General features: G+C 65.3%; 2 protein-coding genes across 2 annotated transcripts; one reads left to right on the forward strand and one right to left on the reverse strand.

Annotated features, from left to right (window-relative positions):
• Positions 1-212: 212 nt before the first annotated feature.
• Positions 213-785, reverse strand: EMIHUDRAFT_250447 (hypothetical protein; the record flags this gene model as incomplete). Its single annotated transcript, XM_005757140.1, has 1 exon — positions 213-785. A coding segment is annotated over one exon (573 nt), but the record flags the coding sequence as incomplete, so codon positions are not given.
• Positions 786-9,467: 8,682 nt separating this feature from the next.
• On the forward strand, positions 9,468-9,941 carry EMIHUDRAFT_250450 (hypothetical protein; the record flags this gene model as incomplete). The annotated part of the gene is made up of 1 exon (XM_005757141.1): positions 9,468-9,941. One exon carries the CDS (start codon positions 9,468-9,470, stop codon positions 9,939-9,941), a length of 474 nt encoding a protein of 157 aa, XP_005757198.1.
• Between the last annotated feature and the right edge of the window lie 1,499 nt (positions 9,942-11,440).

An 11,440-nucleotide genomic window follows, 5' to 3' on the forward strand; every position in this document is an offset into this window, starting at 1 on the left:
AGGGCGCCGCCGCCCTCGCCGCAGCCTCCCTCCCGCCCTCCGCCGCCTCCCTGCCCTCCTCCGCCCTGCACGCCGCCGCGACCCTCCCGCCCTCCTCCGCCCACGCCGCCGCTGCCCAGCCATCCTCCGCCCTGCACGCCGCCGCCGCCCTGCCATCACCGAGCTCCGCCTATCCGCAACATGCACAGCCGCGCTGACGAAGCGTACTGTACTTGCGACGAGCTGCGCCACCACGCCTTGTCGGTCTCCGCCTCTGCCGCCGCCGCCGCCAGAGTGTACACGCCCTCCTCGGCGGCTCCAGGCGTACTAGCAGGGGCGTCGCGTGGCGGCGACGGAGCAGGGGCGTCGCGTGGCGGCGACGGACACTCGTGACCCGGCACGCGCCCGTGGCAGGAGGAGGACTCGGCGCAGGACCGCGAGCTAGCCGTCTCAGGATTCGCCGGACGGCTCACAGGAGCAGCCCGCTCGCCGCTCGACCCGCCATTCAGAGGGCTGGCCGCCGCGCGGAGCGACGCGAGGATCGAGGGCTTTGCGGCGGCAGACACCGCCGCGAAGTGGAGGCGGCGTGGGAAGACGCCGCAGACTGGGTGCAGCACGACGTCAAAGCGGAGCCCGCTCTTGGACTCCACGGCGACGATGCTGTCGGCAGGCCATGCGTTGGTCACCGCCGTGTCGTCCTTTGGGCGTGTCGTTATGACGCTGTTGTCGGCAGGCGAGACTCGCAGCTGGCGCATGTAGGAGCCCCGCAGCAGCGTGTGCTTGGCCACGAGGAATGTGTCGATCATGGCCGCGAGACCAGGCTAGTGGGGCTCAGTCAAGGTGCGTGCAATCGCGGCGCCGCCTGAGTCCGGCACGCCCTCGAGAACACAGCCGCGTCCCACAACTGGGTTCGGCAACGACCGGGTAGGGGATAAAGTTCGGCTAGGGTTGCGCAGCGACAGGAGCGAGCTCGCGCTGCGCTAGGCTCAGACGGCGAGTTCGCGCTGCGCTAGGCTCAGTACGGCGCTCTAGCAAGAGACTCTAGGCTCTCCTCTTGCGAAGATTTTATCTCTCGGCTGCGTTGGCTCGCCAAAAGTCTTGTTGTTCTCGATGGCTGCTCGATGGCGATGACTTGGGAGTGTGTGTTTTCGTAGAGAAGGAAACACGCACGTCGTCCGGGTTCTGTCGAGCGTGCGGGCCGCCGGGCGGTTAGGGCGGAGGCCAGGGCGCCAGGCTTGCGAGAGGGCGAGAGCTAGTGCGAGAGTTTACCTCAAAAAAGTCACGCCCCCGCGCGCGCGCCGCCCCGGCTGGCCCCAGAATTAAAGCCGATTGGACCACTGTCTCCAGCGACCAGGGGCGGCGTGCAACGACTAGCAGCAGCACCAGGGCGCTCGCGAACACGTCGAGCTTTCCCGCCGCCGAATCGACTGCACACAACTTTCACGCATCACGGCGAAACACACACACACACGCTCAAGACCATTATCACATCGGCTTGTCAACATAGCGAGCGTGAGAAGCCAAAGAGCGGGCCGTCGCACAAACACCAGGTCCTGTGTCATGTGTGCGCCTCGCTCCACGTCATGTGTCACCTACTACTCGAAGAGCCCGCTCTTCGGCGCGCGAAACATGGCGTTGCGGGGCGGCTCGTCGACCTCGTCGTCGAGGGGCTGGAAGGAGCGGCTCTGCGGGGCCCGCGACCGCCGGCCAGCGCGGGGGGGGGCAGGGGGGCGAGCGCCGCCAAAGTTCCGCTCCAGCAGCTCCACTGCCCGAGCCAGCTGCTGGGGCGATGCGCCGGCGGCGGCGGCGGCGCCAGTCCGTTGCGCCGACCGACGTTCTTGCGAATGCGGCAACTGATGTCGCATGCGGGCTTTCCTGCCGGCGGGCCTATACGGCAACTCACTCGAGGGAGATTTGCAACGCGCGGCGGGGTGCATCTCCCACACCGTGAGCGAGGGCTGACATGGTATGTGCTATCTCGTTTTTCTCTCGGCCATCGTATCAGATAGGTCTCTGTCTCGGGCTACGTGTTTGTGCCTGTGAAGGTCATATCCCTCGGCCATGCAGCAGTGTATGGCGCAGCGGGTCAGGCAGAGGAGAGCCCACGCCGACACGGCCGCGACCCCAAACATGGCGAGCGCCGCCGAGTCGTTCCAAGCGCCCGGGTCGCTGGACACCTGAGACAACGGAGATTGTGTATCACCGTCCCATGAGACATGGGTCATGGCCAGAGCTCTGGCCGAAGTGTAGAGTCGATAGGATAGCCAGAGATCCGGTCGAGACTTCTGTGGGCGAGCGTAACTAAAAGAGGCTGGGAGCCCGCATCTCTGTCGACCAGCTCATCGCTTGGCGCGCACCTTGACCCCCACATGTCGAAGCACCCCGTGCACCACGCCGAACGTTGTCCGCGTGTGGTGCGCAACGCCTATGGAAGAGGCGGCTCGAAAGAGACTCATATGAGGGGCTCCCACAGCGGCGTGAGCCCCGCGTGCGGTGCGCAACGCCGTCGACCACGCCGTCGCACGCGCTCGCGGACATCCCCGTCACCGCGACGCAGTCGGGGAGCAGCTCGCCCAGCGCGCCGCCGAGCAGCGAGGGCGCGGCCGGCGGCGGCGGCGCGGACTGCCGCACTCCAAACAGGATTTGGGACGGCGGGAGCGCGGCCGGCGGCGGCGGGGAGGGCCGCGGCGGAGGCGGAGATTGGGTCGGCGGCGGCGCAAGCGGCGACGGCGGCGACGGCGGAGGCGGCGGCGCTTGCGGGTGGTGGGAAGGATAGCTCGGCGGGCTGACGGGCGACGGCGGCGGAGGCGGCGCCGGTGACGGCGGTAGCGGCGACAGGCGCGCGAATCCGCCGCGGCGAGGTCCTCCTCGGTTTCCTGCGTAGCCTGCTGCCCTCTGTGCCGGCGGCGGCGCGACGGGGCAGGCCGGGAAGGGAGCCTGGCCACAGAAGCGGCAGCGAAGGTCGACGCCCGCCGCGTTGCACCCGGCGCCGCCAGAGATCGCGCACGACGGCTCGAGGTAGCAGAGTACCGGCGAGTGGCACGCGAGCGAGGCCGTAGGGCCGCAGGGCGGCGCATCGAGCGGCATCGACAGCTGTCGTCGACACACAGCGGGGCGGATTCTCTGTGTGTGAACGGCGGCTAAGAAAACAAAAAGGAAAATACTCAGAATGTGAGGTTAATGACTGCACTCCAAGTGCTCCAAGTACTCAGACGGCTTGGTTGGGGTGGCCAGCTTGAGCCGAGACACTGCAGGAAGGGAGAGATGCAAGAAGGGAGAGACCGTGCACACAGGTATGAGAGCAACTAAAGGGCACAGACAACCCAAGACACACCGAGAGCACTATCAAACTATTAGCCTAATAACGTACCTAATTATTAGCATACCTAATAATTAGGACTTTCGCTGCTATTAAGCTAATAATTAGCTTATTTACACAATCAGTTTCGTGGAAAAATGCTAATTATTAGCTTAATGGCAGCGTTATTAGGTACATATGCTAATGATTAGGTACGTTATTAGGCTAACAGTTTGATAGTGAGCGGATAGAGCGCACAATCAGCGCAAAACAAGCGATGCTCTCTTATGTCTCGGTGGCTAGTTGCTTGTGCCGGTTGTGGGCACACTCGAGAGCGCATGCTCACATGCAGCTCTGCGCACAGTGTGTGAGTGTGTGCACACACTCTGCGCACAGAGGTCAAAGAATTTCTGCCTCTCTCAAGACTCGGGTTTCTGTCGCGTCAGCTCACCAATGGTTGTGCGAGGCCTGGGTGGGGCCTGAGGAGCTCTCGGGTGTAGGACCTCTCTAGAGGACCTCGGGGTGCCATCTCCCCTCCTATAGAGCCCGTCAACCTCGTTGTGTTGCGCGGCATCTCCAGGCAGCACTATGAACTGCGGCTGAAGATGCATCCTTGTTTCTGCATCATCGTGAGACAGTGAACTGCCGGCCGCATGTTGAGCGTTTTCAAGCCCGAAGAGTATTCTGGGAGGACTCTGGGTGTGAGGACCTCCAGTGACACAAGAGGACCTCTCAATGAGGCCGCCACTGCACCGCTTGAGTCTGTAAGTATCGAACGGTTCTGTTGGCTGGCAGGATGGCAGGACTGCTCTGGACCTCAGGACACATCTCCATCAAACGGCACTCCCTCGCAATCAAACGGGCGTTGGAAAGTAAAAAACGAGCTTCTCTTGTTTCGTATAGGTTGATGTGTAATGTGCATTTGATCAATACGTGTGTGCTGCAGAGTCCAGGACCCTAACCATTGCACACACCCTAACCATTGTGCTGGATGCTCCTGCAGAGACCGTTTGGTATGTTGTTATCAGAGCATCAGTGGTTTCTTTGCGCGGAAAATTCTTTTTTCCCGTGGTGTACCTGTGTTAGTGCCAGTGCGCGCCAGTCCCGAGAGAGAGAGAGATTTTTGGCCAGCCAGAGGTCGATACTCTGGACGACCCATAGGATGCCACGAATGGCTGAAGGAGAGGGAGGCGAGGCCAGAGGCAGGCTCAGCTGCTCTCGGGTGATCTCGCTTTGGTGGCTGAAGGACCCGATGGTCCTGTCACATTCGCGTTCCCACCGAGTCGTGGGGGTAGAAGAATTCGGGGTAGGATCGAGTCAGCACTTCCTTGTAGTACAGCGGAGCGCCAGGCTCGCCGGCAGCAGCAACCGCAGGGAGGCAGCATATGAGGCACCAATCTTCTGGAGAGCTCAACAGCTGCGGCCGCGATGGCGGAGTCGGCCGCGAGCAGCTTTTGGCTGCGGGATCGAATCGCGGATGGCTCATGCCCTCGCGGAGCGACGCGGGTCGCGCGGCGCGCGCGTGTGCGAAATGCGACAACAGACGACAGACGACAGACGCCTGAGCACTGTACGACTGAACGACCGTCGCCGCAATCGCCACCGCCGCCATTTTGACGAGCAGCGCGAGCGCGCTCGTCGGCGGCCAGCCGTCGCGGGCCGGGCCGGGCCCGGCCTCAACCGGCCGCGCCGCCGCAGCAGGCGCCCGGAGGACAGCCGAAGGGAGAACCGTGCCCACGGTGGTAAAATTCTTTTTTCGAGCCAGTCCCGTGCCCAGTGTTGTGCGAGGGAGCTAGGTTGTAAAATTCTTTTTTCTCGGCGGGGGCGGTGCTCGAGCGAGCGGGCGCGAAGGCCGGGCGAGGCGGCGGGCGGCGGGCGGGACGGCGGGCGAGGTGGCTGGCGTCGTGTGCGCGCGTCGGGGAGGCGGCGCGGGTGGCAGGCGCAGGCGCGGGTGGGGATTGGGCGAGGGGCGGAGCCGGGAGCGGCTCGCGGGTTGGTCCGGTGGGGGGGGCGGGGCGGGGCGGGGCGGGGTGGATCGGGTCGGGTCGGGTTGGGGCGGGGTTGCTCGGGTCGTCGGGGGGGGGGGGCGGGGTTGTGGGGGGGGGGGGGGGGGGATGTCGGGGTGGAGAGTGGGTGGGCGCCGGGGTGGGAGTGGTGTGACTGCTCCTGTGGCGCGAGCGGCGGCGCGGCGGGGTGGACATCGCGAGGAAAAGAATTCTATCGCTCGTCGCAGCACACTGGCACAACGCGATACCACGAATTTGAGACGGGGGGAGAGCTGACGGACGGCAAAGGAAAGCGAGTTAAGATGGGAAAAGACAGCGAGCCGCTGCGGTCGGGGAAGGGACGAGCCCTGAACGTGAAAGTAGCGATTTCGGGCGGGGCCAGGGGTTGTGCGTTTACGTGAAAGTAGCGCAGACATCTGGCACTCGCCACCCCGCCCCACACGCCACAGATCACGTCCCCGAACCCACCCAATCACACCCACCGACTCGTTTCTGTCTGCAGTTGGAACGGGCGACGACTCGGCTCAATCGGGTTAAAAACAAACCTGAGGCGACAGTTCACGAGATGGAACCAGGCGCACCCGGACGGCGAGGTATGAGTCTATCATGCTGTTGCACTGCTCGCGAGTCGCGTGTGGCGGGCGGCGAGGCGAGCGCGTCGCCCTTAGCGCCAATGGGTAGCTGGGTGTGTGTGAACCTATGGGGCTGCTAGAGCCGTACGTTCCGGTTTTTCGGCTGTGCATTATCTCACTCACAACACTCTCCGTCGTCTATTCGCTAGCCTTCTCGTACACGCAGCCACCTCCCTCGATATACTGTACCAACCGTCTCCGCTTCTGCTGAGAGACTTCTCTTCGTCATCAGTGCACAGTGATCAGTGTGCCAGCTTAACGCGATACGACGAATTCGTTCTGCGTTGTGGGCGCGTTGTTGGGCCGTTCTGGACGTCTCCTCAAGATAAACTCAACACACCACACCGCACTTCGACTTTCGGAGCGGCGTTCCTCCGGGGAATTGACCCCGTCCAAACGCCAGCCTGGGAGACGAGAAGTAACCTTTTGCCTTGCCTCAATGCCCCGCGGGAGCCCATGCCTCGATCTTCTTGGGCAGCAGCTGGTTGGACAGGTCCTCTCCGTGGCCTAGGCAGCCGTCCTCGCCCTTGCCCCACGTGAAGACGGCACCGTCGGCAGTGAGGGCGAGGCTGTGGTGATCTCCAGCCGACACAGCGACGACGCGCTGGTCAGCCAACGCCTCGATCTTCTTCGGCAGCAGCTGCATCTGCTCGTCGCCGTGGCCCAACCTGCCAAAGAGTCCACCGCCCCAGCTCCAGACGCTGCCGTCGGCGATGCGGGCGATGCTGTGCACGGTTCCAGCCGACACACCGATGACGCGCCGCCCCACCAACAGCTCGATCTTCTTTGGCAGCAGCTGGTACTGCTGGTCGCCGTGGCCCAACCGGCCTGAGGCTCCCCAGCCCCAGCTCCAGACGGCGCCGTCGGCGGTGATGGCAAGGCTGTGGTAGAATGCAGCTGAAATGGCGACGACGCGCCGGCCAGCGAAGGCCTCGACCTTCTTGGGCAGCAACTGGTTCTGCTGGTCGCCGTGGCCCAGCCGGCAATAGGCTCCATAGCCCCAGCTCCAGACGGCGCCGTCGGCGGTGACGGCGAGGCTGTGGCCATCTCCAGCCGACACAGCGACGACGCGCTGGCCTGCAAACGCCTCGACGTTCTTCGGCAGCAGCTGGTTCCGCTGGTCGCCGTGGCCCAGCTGGCCATAGCCCCAGCTCCAGACGGCGCCGTCGGCGGTGACGGCGAGGCTGTGGCAGGCTCCAGCCGAGACAGTGACGACGCGCTGGTCAGCCAAGGCATCGATCTTCTTGGGCAGCAGCTGGTCCTGCTCGTCGCCGTGGCCCAACGAGCCAAAGGCATCAAAGCCCCAGCTCCAGACAGCACCGCTGGCGGTGAGGGCGAGGCTGTGGCCAGCTCCAGCCGACACGCTCACGGCGCGCTCGCCGCCCAGCGGGGAAGGGAGGCGGGTCGGCGTGTTGAGCCGCGTCACGCCCTCGCCGTGGCCAAGGATGCATGGGGCGTGATCTGGCGCAGAGCCGTACGACGAGAGCCGCCCCTCGCCGTCGATGAAGACGCTGTGGTGCACGCCTGCTGCCGCCCTCGCCGGCGGGTTGGCCTCGCGCAGCAGCGCAGCGAAGCACAGCCACCGCACGACGCAGCTCTCGCCCTCTGGCTGCGCCGGCAGCTCGAAGCCGCGCTCTTGCGCCCACAAGCGGATGCCCTCCACCGCAAGCGAGGCGTGGAAGAGCAGCGAGACGGCCGCGACGCGAGCGTGTCGAGGGGGCTGTGGCAGTGAGAGAGGGCGCGCAGGAGGAGGTCCGTGGGGAGGTCGAGGAGGCGGGCGGGCGGCGGCGTGTTCGGCGAGGGAGCGGCGGCGGCGGCGGAGGCGAGGCGGCGCGAGCGGCGGCGCGGCGGGGTGGACATCGAAGCCGTCGCCGCCCCCGTGCCTCGTCGATTCTTTTTGAGCTAGCCTTCGATGTTATGAAACAAAGCAAGGCGGACAAGTGGGCGCGCGAGAAGTTCGTGATGGCGGTGCAGGGAGAGTTCCCGCGCGCGCGAGGGGCAGGCGTTCCCAAGGGGACGGTCCTGTGCCTCGGCAGGGTGCTCGACGCGCACGATGAGCAGGATGACGCGGAGGGTGGGCACCGGGACTGGGAGGAGGACCCGCTCGGGTTCGACACCAACCCGATGCTGCTCCGCGCCATGTGCATGGCGTTCGAGTGAACGCCGTGCAGGCAGCCTGTGCCTTTTGGTGTACCCCGTTTGTACCGCGTCCTGTGCCCCCGAGTTCATTTAATAAAACCAGGCGGACACACACATGACGCATCGCTCTAGGGCCCACATTCTTTTTTAAATAAATAAATAAATACAACGGACACGCCAAACGAGGGGTGGGAGAAGGACAGGGTCCCCACCTGCACAAGCAGGATCTTGTAGGACGATCAGGGACACAGGGGAACGGGAGCGGGGAGCGCATCGCGACACGGAGGGGGGCTGGGCAGGGGGTTCACCCTCACGACAGGAATCCCATCTCTCGTATAGGACAGGTTGCACCCGGCGGCACGGGGGCAAGCGCGGGCCTCCTACTGGTTGCGCTCTCCTAGTTCTCCTGCTCCTGACAAGGGACAGCGACAGGCTCGCAGCACGGTGGACTCCCTATCCACTGGCGATCTCTCTCGACTAGCGACCTTCCTCCGACGTCTCACCGGCAGTCTCTTCTACCACAGGCAGACTGACACGTGGGTGGCAGTGGCGGTGATAGGAGTCTCCCACTCTGTGGGCCTCGCTAGAAGTGCGGCCCCTGCGCGTGTCCTCGCCCTTGAGGAAGGGGAAGGGGCTGTGTGTCTGTGCATGTGTACAACATGTGTGTGTGTGTGTGTGTGTGTGTGTGTGTGTGTGTGTGTGTGTGTGTGTGTGTGTGTGTGTGTGTGTGTGTGTGTGTGTGTGTGTGTGTGTGTGTGTGCTCGCTCGCTCGCTCGCTCGCTCGCTCGCTCCCTCGCTCGATCGCGCGCGCGCTGCGCGAGCCGCCCTGCCCGCTGCGCTGCTAGGGTTGCGCTGCGGGAAGGGCTCGGCGGCCGTTCCTAGAAATCCTCGTCGCTCCCCTCGTAGAGGGAGGGCTCGTTGGACTCGAGGAGTGGGCCGCCGTCGGAGGAGGAGCGGGCGGCTCCGCGGGCGACGCTCGCCCAGTTCTTCTTGTTGCTCTTGACCTCGCCGCCGCCGCCGCCGCCGCCGCGGCCGCCGCGCCCGCGCCGCCCGCGGCTTGTGCCCAGCCTGACCGCGCTCGGCATGCGCTCGTAGATAGTGTCCTTGAAGGCGGAGTGGAGGAGCGCCTCGAAGTTGACGCACGGCGCGTAGCGGCAGCGAGCGGCGGTCTTGCACGGGATGGCGGTCTGGTTGAAGGCCGGGCAGAAGCCGATCCCGTCGCGCACCGCCATCGCCTTGGCCTTGCCCGCCGCGCGCGCGACCTCGACCCTGTTGTCGACGATGAGGCTCTCGAAGGTCTTCTTCTTGGCGACGTTCTTTTTTAAGTGTTGTGCGAGGAAAATCGTAAAATTCTTTTTCTCGGCTGTGAGTGTGAGGCGCGCCTGGTGGGCAGAGCGAGCAGACGGCACCCACATGGACGTCCTCTCGCTTCTGAAGGAGGAAGACGACAACCCGCGCGGACGCGGCGGCGCGACCGAGGCCTCTGGCCGGGTCCACCAGGGCGCCACTCTCGACGAGGCGGCCGCGGTCGAGGCTGCGCGGCAGGAGGCAAAGGAGCGCCGGATACCGCTGCGCGAGCAGGAGGCGGGGATCCTGCACCTGCTGCAGGCCAAGAGCCTCTTCGCGCGGCTGCGCCTGCCCGAGCCGCACTACGACGCGGACGGCAAGCTCCTCTGGACGCCTCCCGGCGACCTCGTCCTCCGGCGCGTGTACGACGACCTCTCGCGCTGCTGCGCGCCGGACGTGTCGCAGCACCCAAAGCGCGAGGAGGGCTTCGCCAAGCTGAGCGAGGCGTACGACACCATCTCCAACAAGAACGGGAGGCGAGACTGTCTCTGCTCGTCGCCCGGGACGTCCGGCCATAATCTAATGCTTTGCAATGATTAATTAATAGGCGAGACACGTACGTCGCTGAGCGGGTGGCGGAGCTGCGCCGTCTCGAGCAGCTGCGCGAGCAGGTGCGGCGCGAGGCAGAGGAGAAGGCGGCGGAGAGCTCCGCGGCGTCGTCGCCGAGGCCGTCTGGCCAAGACCACCGCGAGCCGTGGCGGCACACGCGGAACACAGATGCGGAACACGGACGCGGGGAGACGGAGGGCAGGTGGCAGTAGCACTCGCGCCGACACGCGTCCTGCTGCAGCACGCAGGGCTGCAGCACACCCCCCTCCCAACTCTTGCTGCTCGTGGCTGATGACGTAGGTACTCCGGCCCGCGCGGTGCCGACTCTCCTCGCGCGCAGGCGATGGCGCGGCAGGGCAGCTCGGCGCTCGCCCGCAGCCAAGCACTGCCCCTCAAGCCCTCCTCCTCCTCCTCCGCCTCCGCCTCCGCCCCCGCCTCCGCCGCCGCCTCCGCCTCCGCCTCCGCCTCCGCCTCCGCCTCCGCCTCCGCCAAGCGGCCGCGCGACTGGCTGCGAGGCGGAGGCCCCGCCGCAGACCCAGACGCCGTCGTCGAGACGCAAGCCGCGGTCTCGTCCATCCGTTCAAAGCTGAGCGCGCCAAAGGCGGCGCGAGCGGAGCTTGGCGGCGCGGTATCTCGGGTCTCGCGCGATCTCGCGCGATCTCGGGCAATAGGCGGCGCGAGGGCCGGCGGCGCCGCCGCGCGGGCAGGAGAAGCTTGGCGCGCTCTCTCTCGGCCGGAGGGGACGGGTACTTTCCAGGAAGCGTCCAGGGGCGTCTTCTGGACTCGCTGTAGGCACGCACTCGGCGGGACTGACGGCGGAGCGACTCAAGCGGTCGCAGGAGGAGCACCGCGCAAAGATGGAGGCGGCGGGCAAGCCCGTCCCGCACTACCGCAAGTGACGGCTGACGGCTGACGCCGCGCGGTAGCCCCTCTCGAGCGCCACCTGCACACGGCCGCAGACGAGTCTAGAGGAGAAGTTCAGGCTAATACAAAAACGGCGACGTGACCACTAATAAAGAAAGCCGATCTAGGTAGTGCAAAGGTGCAGCGGACAGAGTACACAGAATGCGAGGCGCCCGGCAATACACACACACGCAGGCGGGGACCAATCGAGGAACACACACACGAAACCCCCCACGGAGCCCCAGCGCGGAGCCCGCTAAGTTTCTCACGCGCCGGGCAGCGAGGAGGGGATCGGGGGGAAAACTATTCCTTTACGAAAAAGGGAGCTAGCAGCTACCTGCTTCGATCCGGCGACACTAGGGACTCGGGCCTGATCCCGCACAAAACATCTCCACGCACTCTCTCCTCTCCTATGACACGACTCTCCGACCTTGCTTGGGCTAGATTCCCATTTGATTCACCACAAGCGCCAAACTGCTTCGCCGCGCGCTGCTTACAGCGTCAAGTGCGGCCCTTAGCTGAGTAGAACTCGAGATCTCCTCCACCGCCTTCCCGGCACGCAGCCGCCACGCCCGCCGCCCGTCCGC

The sequence above is a fragment of the Emiliania huxleyi genome (assembly GCF_000372725.1).
Source record: "Emiliania huxleyi CCMP1516 unplaced genomic scaffold EMIHUscaffold_926, whole genome shotgun sequence".
Lineage (NCBI taxonomy): Eukaryota > Haptophyta > Isochrysidales > Noelaerhabdaceae > Emiliania > Emiliania huxleyi.